This window comes from Camellia sinensis, chromosome 3 (assembly GCF_055761805.1).
Source record: "Camellia sinensis isolate YWXY chromosome 3, ASM5576180v1, whole genome shotgun sequence".
Taxonomy (NCBI): domain Eukaryota; kingdom Viridiplantae; phylum Streptophyta; class Magnoliopsida; order Ericales; family Theaceae; genus Camellia; species Camellia sinensis.
This window is the reverse complement of record NC_138963.1, coordinates 43697374-43714776: the sequence shown is the minus strand read 5'-3', so window position 1 is coordinate 43714776 and position 17403 is coordinate 43697374. Positions and strand designations below refer to the sequence as shown.

At 34.5% G+C, this 17403-nt stretch overlaps 1 protein-coding gene across 9 annotated transcripts; it reads right to left on the bottom strand.

Moving 5' to 3' along the window:
- Positions 1–5764: 5764 nt before the first annotated feature.
- LOC114323756 (arogenate dehydratase 2) lies at positions 5765–14220 on the bottom strand. 9 transcript variants are annotated; one of them, XR_014363841.1, is made up of 13 exons: positions 13743–14220; positions 13583–13650; positions 13398–13490; positions 9225–9425; positions 9067–9147; positions 8528–8638; positions 8285–8380; positions 8095–8172; positions 7869–7957; positions 7688–7755; positions 7469–7550; positions 6998–7381; positions 5765–6216 (listed from the first exon to the last, which is right to left on the bottom strand). XR_014363841.1 is itself a non-coding variant. In XM_082919658.1 (12 exons), exons 1-11 carry the CDS (start codon positions 14023–14025, stop codon positions 7322–7324), a joined length of 1221 nt encoding a protein of 406 aa, XP_082775784.1. In that variant the 5' UTR covers positions 14026–14220; the 3' UTR covers positions 5765–6009; positions 7305–7321. The 9 variants fall into 9 exon arrangements, 4 of the variants coding, with proteins under 4 accessions (XP_082775784.1, XP_082775785.1, XP_082775786.1 ...); XR_014363840.1 differs by having other exon boundaries at positions 5765–6009; positions 7305–7381; XR_014363839.1 differs by lacking the exon at positions 7869–7957.
- Positions 14221–17403: the final 3183 nt, after the last annotated feature.

The window sequence follows — 17403 nt, the reverse complement described above, 5'->3', positions numbered from 1 at the left end:
GTGCCCGTGTGCACGTATTTTGAGGCATCTCATTTTCATAGCATAATGCATGCTAGGTTGTATCTTAGATCGCATTCTATCATTTTCTCAATTTGCGTGCCCGTGTGCACACATTTCGAGGCATCTCATTTTTATAGCATAATGCATGCTAGGTTGTATCTTAGATCGCATTCTGTCATTTCCTCGGTTTGTGTGCCCGTGTGCACGCATTTCGAGGCATCTCATTTTTACAGCATAATGCATGCTAGGTTGTATCTTAGATCGCATTCTGTCATTTTCTCGGTTTGCGTGCCCGTGTGCACGCATTTCGAGGCATCTCATTTTCATAGCATTGTGTATGTTAGGATTGTATCTTAGTCGCATTTCATGCATGTCATGCATATTGCATCGTGTTCGGGATAGGAGTTAGCCCGGGCACGGGAAACGAGGTGCATTTCGTACTCCGAGTGACAGAATGTGTCTCAATTTCCCAGTCACCGACACTCCGGATCATCCATGATGGAGTTAGGTTTTGTTGTGTTTTCATGTGCATTCATCCTACATTAAATTGTGCAATTCGACTCCTCGGCCATCATGCCTCGGTATGCGTGATTGGTGGCACGAGGATCGAGGCATGCATATATTTGTGAAAATACATTGCTATGCCCCTTTCCTGCTCTCTGTTGTAGCAAAATGAAGAATCAGCAACTTTTCAGAGCTTGGCACGCGTTTCAAGAATAACTGCTAAACAGAGGTTAATTGGGGCATCCCGGTGGATTTCCGCGCAAGACAACCCGGACATGCATCATCCATCAGAAGCAAGGCAGTCCCTGGCTTGCATGCCAGTTTTATTTATTTTCTTAGTTGATTTGTTAATTAATTAGGAATTTGTATATTATTTGGACTGTAATATTCTTTTATTCGGGACTGTATATTTATTCGGACCCTCCGAGCGAGGGCACAACTGTAATAAGTGTGCGTGTGTGCGTTGTATGTCTTCCAACCCCACGTCTTTCTCCCTTTTATTTATCCGCTTATGATGGTTAGATTAGGGCATATTTCAATTAGCATACAGTATGACAGCATGTTTGCATCATTCATCTGTTTTGCATGCACCGGGCTCGGCGCATCATACTAACTGCATTTGTATTTCAATTCCAAATTGAATACATGTTAGCTGTAGCATTCCATATGCCATGTTTAGAATAGCCGAGCCTGCTATAGTTGCATTTTTGCATGTGTTGCATTAGGCATTTCTGTATACTTAGGATCATGCATGATTTCTAATTAAGTTTCTATTTTGGCTTGGAGTACTCGGTAAGCTTTATGCTTTAGCATCCTTGCATGCGTGTGAGTGACTGCCATGAATAGCATGCTTACCATGAGGCTAATTGTTAATGTGATATAACTGCCTGAATGCCTGTGGGTGAAGGTTGGGTTATTTGAATTGGAATGAATCATCAACTGTGAGTTTTAAGCCCACTAGATAGTGGCAAAACCATCCTTTCTTAAGCCCACCCGAGGGTGGCAAAATCTGCATTTTAAGCCTACTTGCGAGTAGCAAACCATCTTTCAAATAAACAAGCATGAAATGTTTTGTTCCAATTCGGGCGACCCAGTCTGTACTTATATGCTGTGTGCATCACATAGTAACCTAGGCTAATAACCGGAATAAGGATACACAATGTTTTCAAAAATAGATATCATGGTTAGTAGAGGCCGGTCTATGACCGGGCGAGTGGGGGTGCTCACGAAGTGACCTTCCCCAATCGTACCTAAGTTCCCGAGCTGAGGCAACTTTGGTGATGACGGACACGTGGCCTTTGGCACCGAGTCAGGGTTTCCTAAATTTCCCATTAAAAAACATTTAGGTGGCGACTCTGTATCTGGCAAAGCAGCCCATGTTTGGCACTTCTTTCAAAAAAATCTGTTTTTCTCAAAACGATTTGCCGGATTTGGACTCTTTGGTTCAGACTTAGAACCGTGACACAAATCGAGTCCGAGCTGTAGCGAGGTCCCCCGCGGGCTTGTTACACGCGCGTGTGTGGTGATTTTTTGGTCCAATGGGTCTAGCCCATTTTGTCCATAACCTCTCCCTCTAAAACACTTGCGTACCCCTTGGGGCACACCCCAAGTATCTCACCCTAAGCCTTATAAACCCTTTCAAAACTTCCCACCAAATCAATGTGGGACAAGCCAATTTACAACCTTAAGGAATTTCCACCAAAACTCCATTTCCATGGAGCACACTTTGGCTTCAATTTCCCATTCACTCGGTAATAGTTTTGAGCAACCAAATATACCACGTGAATCACAACGCGGCATAGAACGCGTTACCACTTTGACCCGAGTAAATCGACACTCGGGGCCCACCTAAAAAATAGACCAAACTTGAGGAAAAATTCTGGTTTTACCCAGAATTTTTTCCACCATTTCCAATAGATTCATCCCCCTTTTCCCCCCGAATCCGGATCCTCGGTCGCGTTTTCCTGTAGCGCCTCTTGCGGCGCCCCAAAACGACGTCGTTTTGGGGCCAAATTTCAATGAAAAAAAAAATGCAGAACTGATCTGAGACAGAAGAGAAGAGAAGAAGGAAGGCCGAGAAAGAGAAGAGGAGGAAGAAGAAGAAGAGGAGAGGAGAGGAGAAGGATCGCTTCATATTGGACGTGGGTTTTACATTTTTAATTTGATTATTGTGCCATGCATCTGGGGTTTTGTTGATCTTTCTTCTTCCAACTTGCTCTGTTTCTCATTTCCACTGCTAATTTCTAAAGTGTATGTTTGAATCCGTAAAGATGGCTCATTTCTTTGTCTTATGTCTGAAACTTTGATTCCTTACCTTGTTCTGCTCTCCAATTTCTGTTTCCTCTATTTTTCATTTACTTGATTTAATTTTTGCCCAATTTTTAGTTTTTCACTGGTTTTTTTTGTGGGAAAAAAAGATTTCTTTTTTGGGTCCTTAAAATACTAAAGTTGATGTTTGCATTTCTCTCTGTTTCATTCATGACACCGTTTTTTCTATGGACCACTTAAAAACTGATAAGTGTTTTGTTGAATTTTCAGAACGTGTTTTCTGGGAAAAAAAAAAATAGATTGGTGAAGAAAATGAAGAAGAAGAAGAGGAGAGGAGAGGTGAAGAAAATAGTTGATGTTTGTATGCTGTTGTTTTTGTTTTTGTTTTTGTTTTTTTTTTTTTTTGAGACATGAGTGACAGAGAAACAGCACCAAAACTCACAACCTTGCTTTCAGAAATTGAAATTCCTCTTCATCCGCTTTCACAACCTTGCTTTCTGGTTCAGTTCAGCTTCAATTTCTTCATTTCCATCCAAAACCCACCAAACCCATCTCCATTTTCTCTCAGTTCCCTCTCCCTCTGTTTTTTTTTTTTTTTTTTTTTTTCTAGATCTAGAAGAAGAAAGAAAGGAGGAAGAAGAAAAGCAAGGAGGGGGTGATGTGGCTGGGGGAGGATCGCCGGAGGGGGAGGGTTAGGGGGGTCGTCGGAGCTGTTGGGGAAGATGAAGCTGTTGGGGAAGATAGAACCATGAACTATTGTCTCAGTTCTGCGTTTTTTTTTTTTATTGAAATTTGGCCCCAAAACGACGTCGTTTTGGGCGCCGCAGGAGGCGCTACAGGGAAACGCGATCGAGGATCCGGATTCTTTTTCCCCCACCCCCTTTGACCCCCCCTCTCTCTCATTGGTTACATTTTCTTTTTCTTTTTCTTTTTTTTTCCTGCTCCTCCAATCACCACCCGCCACGTGGCAAAGGGAGGTGAGGGGGTGACCCCCAAAAGGGGGTCCCAAGCATTATTCTTTTGAGAAATAGTAGAGGATTTGTAATTTTTTCTGAATTATGAATTTTATTGGGGAGGGGATTAGGATAGACTCGTAGAACTTGGTATTAGAAATTAGTTCGTCGGACTATTTTTTTTTAATTTTTATTTTTTAAATGTTAGGCAAGTTTTTTAAACATTAATGTTTAATTTTTTGTTAAGTAAAAATCATTTTTTATTTGTTTTTATTTTTTTTGAACTTTTTTTAATTTTTAATTTTTTACATGTTAGACATTTTTTTAAACATTAATGTTTGATGTTTTGTATTTTTTTATTTGATTTATTATTTTATATAAAAATAATTTAACAACTTTCACTATCAATCCCCTCACTATGAATCCCTTTCATTTTACCTCTAAAAACAAACGGGACTTAGGATAAATTGAATCCTTTTACTTCTTATATTAATTTAATTTTTATACTTTTAATTTTTAAATTATATTAATTTAATTTAATTGATAATATCATTAAGAAGTTTAATAAAACAAAATAAAAACAAAATGATCTATTTAAAAGGAATTAAATTAGTATTTCAAATTAAGAATGAATGGACTATTTTGTCATTTGATTACAGTGAAAATCAATTTTAAAACAGTAATACTACACATCTAAACTTAATTATCTAAAATTATCATCTTATAGTTCAGATTTATTTTACATATAAACTCCATAATTATACATTCAATTCCAACCACACAATCTCATTTAGGATAATTAAAGTGGGGTTCATATCATAGATTATTCATTTAAAAAAAAACTTTATCAATTTGATTTGACAAAATGTAAAAAATTTATAAAAATGTTTCAAACCCCCATTGGGGTAACCCCCAGGTCTCCTAGTGGGGTCTGATTGGCCAAGAAATTTTTTTTTTTCTTCCAATAACCAACTCCTACGTGTGTGTGTGTGTGTGGGGGATTGGTGGGGTGAGGGGAAAGTGGGAGTCTCAATCACATTTGAAAAATTTAAGGGCAAAATTAATATATTGATAAAATTACAAGAATAAATTATAATATACTCCTTTAAACTATAACTCATTTGCACTTTACCCCACAAACTTCAAAGCTCAACAACTAACCCTTCAAAATATTATATTATTACAGTTAACCCCTTTCTGTTAAAATTTTGTTAGAAACTAATAGAAAATCACATCATGTGTAAAGCACTTAACACATCTATTGAATTTATAAGATAATAATACACATCATTGATTGTTTTAGGATAATAAAACTCTTATCTGATAATTTTATTTGCACTTTGTCTCTTTTATTTCAATGACAAAATGCAAACAAGATTATCAGATAAAGATATTATTTGCCTAAAAATTTAATAATTTTGTCACGTGCTTATATATGCTTTGATTTTCTGTAAATTTCTAACAGAATCTAAACAAAAAGAGTTAATTGTAATCAAATAATACTTTGAGGGGTTAACTGTTGAGTTTTGAACTTCAAGGAAGAAAATGTAAATGAGCCATGATTTAAGAATGTTTACTGTAATTTACCTATATTATAATTATAAAATTAAATTGATACAAGAGACAAATTACAAAGAGTTTAATTTGCCCAAAAATTTTATCATTAAAAAATACAACAATGCTAGGTAGCTCAAAATTTTGTGGCTCAAATGACTCAAATCCCTCAAAACGACGTCGTTTTGAGTGTAAATGAGTGTAAAACGACGTCGGTTTGAGGGATTTGACCCATTTGAGCCACAAAAATTTTGAGCTACGAAACATTTTCCTAAAAAATAACACTACAACAAAGTTTTGTGGCTGGGGTTCCCTCAGAATTTTTTTTAAAAAATTAAAGGATACAAATTACAATATTACAAGTGAGTCAAAGTTACTAGCCTGGAAGCAACACTTGGTGATTGTAAGGGAGAGGTTGTGGGTTGCATCTCTAAATAAACATCAACAGCTCAAGTGTACCCCTCTTGTCTAAAAGAGGAACTAGATTTTGAAAACCAAAAATCATATGCACATTGAAAAGTGAATAAGACAACCTTAAGTTTGAGTGATGGTTCAGCATGTTGTGAGAACAAAACGAGCATATCTTTTAAAGTGAAAACAGACTAAAAATTCTAGTTATAATTTCTGTAGATATCTTTTGATGAGGGCAAACTTAATTCCTTGAACAAAGAAAACAAAATTTAGGCAAATCTATTCGGCACTGGAAAACCCGAAAATCCCTTCAAGAACCCTGCATGAATTAGCAACAGCAAAGCGGTGGTAAAAGTATCAGAAGAGGATGCTCAGAAAATCGACTCAAAAGAAATCAAAACTTCACTTAATTCAAAAGCCATACAATATCATAAATCAAATCTCATAAATATACAGATTCGGTCTATGAAAGGAAAACTTTAAAGAAAATGGTCAACTATATATTGTTCTGCTAGGAGTTTCTACCCTACGGCCCCGTTTGTTTTGGGTTATAGCAAGGGGACTAGGATTACTAGTACCTTGGGATTAGTATATGGGGTGTTTGTTTTGAGAGATAGCCTTGGAACTATTAATACCTTGGGACTAACTAATACCTTGAGGTCATGTTTGATTCACAACACTAATAGTGAGGTATTAATAATCCTATCAAATTAGTGTGGTATTAACTATCCCACCCATACCCCATTACTAATAATCCTACAAATTTGTTGGATTAATTATCCATTGGATTAATAATCCTAAACCAAAATGTCAAAACAAACATAGGACAATTGGGCCTACGGATTAATAATCCCAATCTCATGCTTTAATCCCTCCAATCAAACATGCCCTGATATTACTAATACCTTGTTTGTTTTGAGAGATAGGGAGGGTACTACTAATACCTTGGTATTACTAATACCCTTGGGGAGGGGATTCATAGTGAGGAGGTAGAGATGGTATTAGAAAAATAGTGAGGGGATTAGAAATTTTTTTATTTTTTTTATTTTTTATATATTGAAATTTTTTTTTAAAATATAATTTTTAATTTTTTATATTTTTTTATTTGTTTTATTATTTTATATAAAAATAATTTAACAATTCCTCACTACTAATTCCCTCACTATCAATCCCCTCACTAACAATCCCCTCATTATTAATCCCCTCCATTTTATCTCTGAAAACAAACGACCCTCACTAACAATCCCCTCACTATTAATCCCCTCACTATCAATCCCCTCCATTCCATCTCTGGAAACAAACGGGGCCTAAATCAGTTTAAGTACTACCTGATAGTTTTTAATTTATATTGAAAAGCGTTTTTAATATACCACTGTCCCTTATAGATTCATCACAGAACAAATTGTTTAGTAACAAGTGATACTAAATTAGAACTAATGATGCAAATGAATTAATGTCACCGGAAGTAGTGCCACAACATACTAGATCAGGCTTTGTGGAAACTCTAATTATTTTAATACGAGCACCTTCTTTTTAATACAGATAATGACCTTAAACACACAGGAGTCTGTGAAAGATCTACTTAGCGTAATTGTAGAAATAATGGATTTTTACCAGGCTAGAATGGCCATTCATGCCATGCTAATGTCTGCCGGGTAACTCCCCAGCACTCTCAAGAATGTAGCCATCTCCTGCCACAGGAATGCGTCTTCCATTATCATCTATGGACTATAGCTAGGATTTACATTTCAAAGGCGTATGATTAAAAGAAACCAAACCTTTAAATGCCCAAGAGCATTCTGTGCGTTTTGTTCAGCCATTGACGCTTCAAAATCTACATAGAATAGATAAGGGAAGCACCTGTACAAGAATATCAAATGCAACAAGGACATAAATGCACTAGAGAAGACACTATATGGCTACAATGTTGGTGCAACACAATCATAAAAGGGTCAAATATATATACATGCTACAGAAATATAACGCAAGATATTTACTTTGGAAACCCGTTATTGCTGTCATCAAGTGCTCCCAAGGCCTGCTTCTGCAGTGGGCGACTTTCAATCTGGTTCAACAAAAATAACAATGAAGGCTGTCAGCACAGCAGTCCTGAGCCGTATAGTTTAAATCAAACAACAAGAAGAGACAACAAAAATTCCTGCGCCAAACGAACATAACTTGGTTAGGTTAATTTCTCGCATTGCAAAAACAGCTAGTGCTTTGAAAAGCATTCCAGGACCTTCCTCAAGCGAGAAAACTATACTAGTCTAAAAATGAAACAACTGTTAGTGAAACTTAATACAAAATATTGTAGAAACTTGACTTTTTCAAGCAGATATGGAGTAGAGAATCGTGGTAACTTATATACTACAATAGCCTGTTATTCATAAAGAGAGAGGCCAACCTTGAATGGCCTATCAGTGCCAGGAATTATAGGTTCTCTTGCAAGCATTAGAAATCGAGTGACATTGTCAGAGTCATCCTATTGGAGACAAAGCATTACATTACTCATTCAATGGGAATCAATGCATTCACAATATCCACAACGAAGGACAGTTTAGTTTTTAACTAAACTAGAAACTGCAGATACCTACTTGAATATCTTGAGCAAGTATATCCATATCATAGATACTTGCAGCAGTAGAGCTAGCAACTGCTCCAGTGTCCTTGAGTTTTTGGAAAGCAACAAACTATAAACATGAAGAAATTTTGCACAGGTTACAATCATACAAAAATCATGATTAGTTGAAAAAATTTACAGACTATCAACTGAAAAGTTGCATCAATAACCAGAAAAAGGATAAACACATATATTCATTCAGGCTAGCCAAGCTAACCTGGCCTCTTGGCCTGGGAGGCCTTCTATGCAAAATTATCAACTGTGGTATCCAGCACTCCTCTAAATGCATAGGATTCTTCTGGAAAAGCAAGAGTGGCATCCCCAGCCACTGCCAGTAGGGCTTGTTTGGCTTATTTAGTTCGGCTTATTTTCATCTTCAGTGAATTTTTTTCAAAAATTGTCCCTTTTTTATTTTTAGTTTTTAGATCCGTCTTGACTAGAAGACCTTGGTAAAAAAAAACATATATTGGATATTTTTATTAAAAAAGTGTCCACTTAAAATGAAAATAAACCATTTTTTGTCGAAAAAGCCTAACAAATGCCTTACTTTCATCTTTAGTAGACCTTTTCAATTTTTTTTTAAAAAAAATCTTACATGTTCATGTTCGTCTAGTTGAGACAGATCTAAAAAGGAAAAAAAAATATATTGATAAAAGGTTTTAATAAAGTTCATTAAAGATGAAAATAACCCGAAACAAAAGCTTAAAATTTGGAGGAGCTAACAAAACAGTTGGCTAACTGCTAATTTTTACCTACCTTTGCTGCACCAGCAGTATCATCCACAGCCTCCCTGACCATTCCTAACCTTGTTAGTGTGTTCTCGCACTGTGCAAGAGCCTGAAATATCATCAAATCTCAAATAAAATCCTTGATGTACAACAATCATAAAAATGATTGAAGTAAGGATGCCACACCTGCGGATGGCTTAGAACCCTCTTCAGGTCTTCAACTTTAACACCATGGTTAGCCAGTAAACAATGGCGGATCGCAAGTTTCACTTCCCCAACTATATGCAATCTGTGACGAAGTAAAAGGTCATAATTCCTATGAATGCTTCCCCCTAGAGAATTCTCAATTGGTAAAACTGCTCTATCAACAAGCCACCGTTCCACAGCCTGCAATCAGAACAACAGAGAAGAATCAAATCTTTATAGTCCATCTATAATGAAGACAAAGACACAGGGCAGCTTTGTGTATTCAAAGCTGACACTATGTTTACAGCATAAAAGAAAGTTAGAAACAATGCACCTTGCGAGACACAATTCTCAATCAGACAACCATATAGTATATAAATTACATCCCTTAAGGTTTGAAAAAAAATACAAGCTCCACAAGTTTGATATAATTATACTAACCACCCTTTTAGAAACGGTAAAACAAACGAAACTAATCAAATGATGGGTGAACACAAGGATAATCAATGGTAACATATATATTTTTGCACAAAAGAGATGACAACATTATTTTTCATCAATATGACTAACAAATGACTGATGGTAAGAGGGTAAAGTGTCATGTGAATTTAAACATTAAGGGAGCCCATCATAATTATGTCTAACTTGCAGGGCTTAATGTATTTTTTCCAAGCCTTAAGAGAAGCTAGTGTAATTTACCTTATTTAAAAAAAAAAAAAAGAAGGAAAAAATGAAACATGGAACGAATGAGCTTTAGAAGTGTAGAAACAGAAAATTGAAACATGGAATGATTGCATTCAAATTTTTTATGGGATAAAAAAGTGAGTTGTAAAAAAGAGTTTCTCCTCTTGAGAAAGCTAAGACAAAATCTTAAGTTTTTAACTTCCGTAAATTTAGCACATGGAAGATGCTAGTAGAGTGGAATCAAGAATGAAAGTGTACAAACATAGACATGATTCCAAATAGTTATTATACAGTCCAGGTGGATTGAGTCAGATTATGCACATAGTAATTTAAAAAACTGATAAATTAACCAGCTCTTCCTAAGGATTAGGTAGGAGGACCATCAAGTAAAATATACTTGGAATATTTAAATTTTAGATAGAGAAAATGGAAGAACAAGCAAGAACACAGTGGTTCGGCCAAGATAGGCCTACATCCACACACAAAACCCCTATGAGCTACATTTTCTCATTCACTCTTAGATAATTTATTTACATCAATAACACCCATATATATATATATATATAGGGTAGTAGCTACAATCATATCCCTTAGTTGTAGGGATTGTGATAAATCAAAGATACAAATGTGAAGACATAAATCATGAGATCTCTCATATATTCAACAATGTGAAAATTTTAGGTCTCTTATAGTTTAATATTTTGACCAGTGTTGTCAAATCATGATACATAGCGTGTATCATTATATCATTCTCATGTATCATGTATTGTAAGATGCATTATCATAAATAAATATAAATAAATAAAATAAGTCTTTTCATATAATATATAAATACATTGCAAAAATAAACAACTAAATCATGTAAAAATGACCAAATAGGTCAATCAGGTATATAAAAATCAATCAATTTATTCATGATAGCAGTTTAATTTCTGGTAGCAAAAGAAGTATGGGAGTCAATTTTTCTTGCAATTTTATTTGAATTTGGGTCGCCTTTGTATGGAATTTTTCTAATAATATAGTTTATGACTATTCAGTGAGTGTTAACTATGTGATTGATAGTGAGAAAGTAGCTAATGGGGAAAAGATGAAGAAGAATGTAAAAATTAATGAATCGTGCGATACGAGTCGAATCACAATACGATACGGAAACATATCTCATGATTCAAGTCACCAACAATACGAGTCCACAATACGTATCCTTTTCCATACGATACAATATGTATCGCGCTATGAAGTACGGATACTTCAAAAAGGGTGACGTATCCATATCGGATACTTATCGGATACCGATACTCTTCGGATACTCGCGGATACGTATCGGATACTTCTTAATTAATTTTTTATTAATTTTAAAGTATCAGATACTTAATTTTGAAGTATCGGATACTCAAAGTTACATATTACTTATAATATTTTGTTTAGTTCTTTGATAAGAGGAATATAATGAGTTAAAGTAATAGAATTTATCAAATTGATGTATCCTTGTTGTCTCTCTCACTTCTCTCTCGCTTTATCACTCTCTCACGTTTCTTCTCTTTACTCTCATTCTTTTTTTGGTGTTAGCATGTAAGGATGATGCTTAATTTGCATTTACTTTTGCTTTTAGTTTTGGATGTTTTATGAATGTTTGAGCACTTTTAGGTTAATAGGAATCCCTCTCTTTATTTATTAATTTACTTTAAGTTTTATTTTCATGCATATTGCATTATTAAAATTATAATTTTTTTTTTTTACGAATGTATTCCCGCTGTACCTGTGTCATACTTTTTCAAACTTTGACATATCGCCATATCCACATCCCCATGTCACCATATCCGTATCCGTGCTTCCTAGGCTATCATTGATGACTTAAAAAAGTATATTGCTGAAATTTTTATTTAAGAATGATTTTTTGGCTTTAGCTAAGGTCTTGTGATATTCACTGATGAAGGGGAACAAGTTGAAGCTATTGACTTTGAAGAGTCTTAATTTTATAGGAATCTTTCTTCTTTATCAAGTTGTCTTTTGCTTTTGGTTTTATTTTTATGCATACTGCATTACTGAAAATTATTAACATAATATTTTTTACGAACGTATCCCCGCCGTACCCGTATCTTAGTTTTTCAAATTTTGTCGTATCGCCGTATCCGTATTGTATCGTATCTGTATCCCGAATCTGTATCCGTGCCCCGAATCTGTATCCGTGCTTCCTAGGTATCGCGTATTGTACGATTTTAACAATATGCATAGGCGCACTACGTACAAGCATATGGTGTCAATTGACCTCAGTAGATTTTACAAACCCATTGGCAATTTGTTTTATTTATTGGTAAAACTGACCATGTTGATTTACAAAAAAAAAAAACTGTAAAGAGCAAAAACAGAATTTAGAAAGATTCAGTCAACTTGTGAAATGAGTCTTTTTAAGAGTACCCTATGTACCCAATCTCCCTTCAGCTCCTATCTCAAAACTCTACCCAAGCACACGATTGGTTCTAGAGACATTAACTGGATGGTAGAGAGAGTGTTTAAAATAGGGGATGGGGCGAATTTGGTACAAAGGATATATCTCATTGTTTTTATAGAGAGTAAAATGGTGGAAAAAGCCTTTTTTGCAGTGAAATTCATAAAGAATCAATTGCACAATCAAAACGAAGATCAATGGATAAATGATTGTCTAATCACAGACATTTAAAATGAGGTATTTAAAATGATATTATGCAATGACTTCAAATTATGAAAACTTGACGGCAATGTGGAAGTTTATGTATCTGCATTTCTTTTCTTTAAATATTTATGATTCTAAGAACTTTAAATTGTATTTGTCAAATTATTGAAAATAATATTGATAAGAATGAAAAATAATTCTCTATGAAATTTGTGTAAATTCTTTATTGACCCCAAAGATAAATCCTGGAGCCACCATTGACAATATGATCTTATCATCTTCAACATACTGTGCATCAGCTTACATTATTACATATCTATCTATCTATATTCTATATCTATACTATTCTATTCTATCTATTTATCTTTCTATCTATCTATTAGTTATCATAAAGAAAAGGCTCGAGTTGGTTTTAATGTCTCTTTGGACAATTGTGCCCTACATTCAGATTTATTCATTTATTTATTTTCAAATCCAATACCAGTTACATTGACAGTTATAAATTCAGGGTTTTTTTTTTTTTTTTTTTTTAGTGTGTGTGTCAAAATCTCTCAACTGTTGATCCTTTTAGATTCATAAAATAGTTCAATTTTCAAATTTTAAATTCAATCATCCATTTCACAATCTTATTTCTTTGAAAGAAAATGATCATATATGCAGAAAATTCCATTCAAGATTTATATGAACTATTTTCTTTGAAAGAAAATGATCATATGTGTCACTTCTAGTATAAATTAAGTGCGGAAAATTCCATTCAAGATTTAGCAATTCAAACTACGCAAACACACACATAAACCGATCGGTGTTCAAAATTGTAATTAAATGGTTGGAAGCCATACATCGAAAGCAGTTTCGAATTGTTCGCAAGGAACAGCTTCACAATTGGGATACGCCTTCTCCGCCGCAGACTCGCTATACGCACCACCAACTCCCTAAAATTTCAATAAGAACACATCACAAATAACAACACCACAATATACAATCAAGTATGTGTATATATGGATACACATAATTCAAGCTAAACCTGATAGGCAACACGAAGGCGAGACCGATCAGAGACGGAATTGGAGAGATGCGTAGAACTCAAAGGCCCTACAATTCAATCATCAAATCCAAAAAATAATAATAATAATAATAAACCTAGAAAAATAAACATTCAAAATTCGATCTCGAAGGAGAATTACTTGGAAGTGAGTTTAAGTCTTTTGAGTTGAATTCATTTGGCGAGTCTTCTAGAAGCTTCTGGAACTCGATTGAATTGTTCTTGTTCTTGCTTCCATAGGCGTTGGGCGATTCATCGCCATTGTCGCGATGGAGAGAAGCCAAGACGGAAAAGCTACGACGCCGTTCGGAATGAGCTACCGGAAGTTTCACGATTGTGATTAGTTTTTGATCGGACGGCGAGGATTTGGAGTTGATTTGGCGGTGAAGATGAGTCGTCGGGGTTCGTGATGTGATCGCCGCCATTGTCGGCCAAAGCTTCGTCGCATCAGAGAGAGTAGACGCGTAAGAGCGGGAGGGTTTAAACAGGTGGCACTGTATTACAAGTTGCCTTGTTTAGATGCTGTTTGGCACTGCATAAACGTTGATATTTTATCAAGTAAATTACAAATACACCCCTTAGAGCATCTCACCAGAACCCTTAAACCTCCCTCCTTCCTTGTCTAATTTAAAGGGCAGATGGATTTTTATACGCTTGCATCTAGGGGTGTGCGCGGTGCGGGTTGGTGCGGTTTGAGAGAAAAATAGAAATCGTATGGCGGGTGGCGGATTGATAAAAGAGTCACTAGAATTTGCCATTTTTCTTATCAAAAACCGGCGGTTCGGTTGGCAAATAATGACGGATTTGCCTTGACGGTTCGGGCAGATTGACGGTTTATAAAAAATATAATTCAAATTCCAAAACTTAAATCAAAGAGTAAAAAAAAGACGAGAGATACCGTGATGTTAAACATCTTGCGAAGCTTTCTTCTGATGCAGCAAGTGTAGCAACAACATGATAATATCAACGACTATGCCATCAGTTCATTACAAGCTTCTGTGGAAGCTATAATGATCAAATACAATACATAAAATTAATATCATTCAGGGTTTACAATATATTGAAAATGTTTACTGTTAAAAAGTATTTAGATTGAAAAGTAAGCTGATGCAAGTTTGCAACATGGCCAGAAAAAAAAAAAAAGATTGAAAAGTGAATTGGAATCCAACTTTATTTTGGATTACTGACATCTTGAATTCCCCTCGAGCAGTAATGCAATACTATATTCTAAGGTATAGAACAACAAGCAATCTTAAGTAAAAAATAATTTTTAGAATCTTATAAAACATGATTTAATAGCGGTGCGGGTCGGTGCGGTTTGGAAGAAAAATAGAAACTGGCGGATTGATAAAAGTGTCACTAGAATTTGCCATTTTTCTTACAAAAAATCGGCAGTTCGATTGACAAATAATAACAAATTTGCCTTGGTGGTGCGGTTCGGTGCGGTTTTGACGGTTCCGACGATTTCGGCGGTATTATGCACACCCCTACTTGCATCAGCTCCCTTAAACAATTTTTTAAATTAATTTTTGCTACGGTAATTTCTTATTTGTAGGGAGTTATTATAATTCTCTTATATTTTTTTTGTTTTGTTTTGTTTAGAGACTGCAGTACACATTTATGGTTTTTATTTTTTTTAAATTTATAATAAAAAATTATATTTTAATAAAATAAAGAAAAAATAAGGAGTTTATTGATAAAATAGAGAAAAAAATATGGAGTCTTTTGGGGGAAGTAGATGAAAATGTGATTCCTACAATAGGGAATGGATTTTTTAATAATATTTTAAGGTAAAATTTAGGTAAACGGGTGGAGATGCTCTTATGTAGGGGTGTAAATTGGGTCCGGCCCGTCCCATTTGGGTTCGGATTCAGGCCGATCGATGTCGAGTTTTTCAGGTTTTTTGGGTTTTCATCAAAATTCGAGTTGGCCCACGAGTCAAACAATAAGGCTCAAGCCCACTCCCATGCCCAGGGGTATTTGAGCCTTAGGCAGGCCAAACCTCGAGCTAGGCCGACAAGGCTGGGCTCGGGCTTAGAGCGGACCTGAACTTTTTTTTTGTTATTTTAAATATTTTTTTCTATCAAAATTTTATTCTTTTACACTAAAAATGACACTGACTCTTGGATGAGTTGGGCTTTGAGTAAGCCTTGAGCAGACCGATAGACCAAGCTAGGTGGGCCAGGCTAGGTTTCAAAATGACAGCTCAAACTCAAGGTCACAGGCTGGCCTCGAGCTTGGGCCTAACTGGGTCGGGTCTATCACAGTCCACCTATGGGTCTCGAGCCATTTTTACACCCTATCCTTATGATTTACTTAAAGTATGATTTATTTTTTGTAATTTTAGAAATTGCATCACACCCATTGAAGTTTTTAATTTCATAATAAATTATCCCTTTTATTAATAAATTATCAAGTTAATTACTCTCTCCGTCCCAAAATAATGGTCCCTTTTGGGGAATCCAACTTTTTTTTTATAGTACAATTATTGTACTTTAAAAAAGTTGATTTTCCAAAATTACCCTTTGATAGTACATTTTTTTGAAAATATCAATGTCATAATTGTACTTTTTATATTATTTATAAATTTAAAAGAAGGGCAAAATAGAAAATTTATATTATTTTTGTACTTGATTTTTAAAGAGGGACTAATATTTTGGGACAATGAAAAATGGAATAAGGGACTAATATTATGGGACGGGGGGAGTAATAGTTTTTAATGATATCATAAATTTATTTCAATTAATAATTTAAGTAATTTTACCACTGTATAAAAGGGCAGTTGAATATATATTTTTTTCAGTTAATTCTGTTAAGTAAAAAATTCTGATAAGGAGTATTTATAATTTTTCAAAGAAAAAATTGGTGATAAATCCAATTTAGAAAATGTCTAAGGCAATAGATCCAGTGAATATTTTTTGTTGGTGATAAATCCAACTTTTGTGAAATAGTTTGGTGAAAAATCCTTTTATTGGTTTTAAAGGACATTTTATTTCCAATTTTACCCCTGTGAACTTTTTTTATCTATTGACTTTCGTTGACTATCTGTTCAAAAAAATTATCTGTTTAAAATTGTTCTTATTTGTTCAAAATCTGACTATTTGTTCAATTTTTTTGTCTATTTGTTCAAAAAAAAAAAAAAAAATTATCCGTTAAATGTTTTTAACCTATCTGCTATTTTTTTTCATCTGTTGAATTTTTATAATTTATTTTTTCTATTTGTTATATTTTTTATCTGTTTAATTTCTTATTTTTTCTCTATTTGTTTCTCTTTTGAAAAAATCTCTATTTAATTTGGACAGATCAAAGACAACCTTTTATTTATGCAAATTTTAGTTGCAAAAATTTGGTTTGAACAGATAAAATTTATATACATCTGTTTTATCACCATCATCAAAAATTTTCCTGTCCAAATACAAATCATCAAACAGTTGAAATATACACACAACAACAACAATACCTATACATGAAAATAAATCAATATTTGAATTTGATAAATAATTGGTAAAACATTGAGTGAAAAAAAAAATCATTAAATAGTTAAAATACTCAATAAAAATAAGAAATAAAAAAAAAATTCTTTCCTAAGGAAATCATCTTCTCTCTTGTAGTCTCTCTCTATACTTCTCTCTCTCTCTCTCTACCACTTCCCTTCACCCTCCGCAACTATACTGCTGCCGTTTTCGAACTTCATTATCTTCAAACTTCTTACTGTTATATAGTGACATGGTGGAAGATAGCCACACGAACTGGTCTGATGTGAGCTAAATGTCGGTGGTGCTCTCGTTGACCTGAGATCGACC

Bases quoted from the DNA above. Each gene is read 5' to 3' on its own strand.
- LOC114323756 (XM_082919658.1), bottom strand. From the start codon at position 14,025: ATGGCGGCGATCACATCACGAACCCCGACGACTCATCTTCACCGCCAA. The intron at 8,381-8,527 runs GTTAGCTTGGCT...TCATGTTTATAG, and splicing joins CTCCCAGGCCAAGAGGCCAG to TTTGTTGCTTTCCAAAAACT. The intron at 7,551-7,687 runs GTAAATATCTTG...ATTCTTGTACAG, and splicing joins AGCAATAACGGGTTTCCAAA to GTGCTTCCCTTATCTATTCT.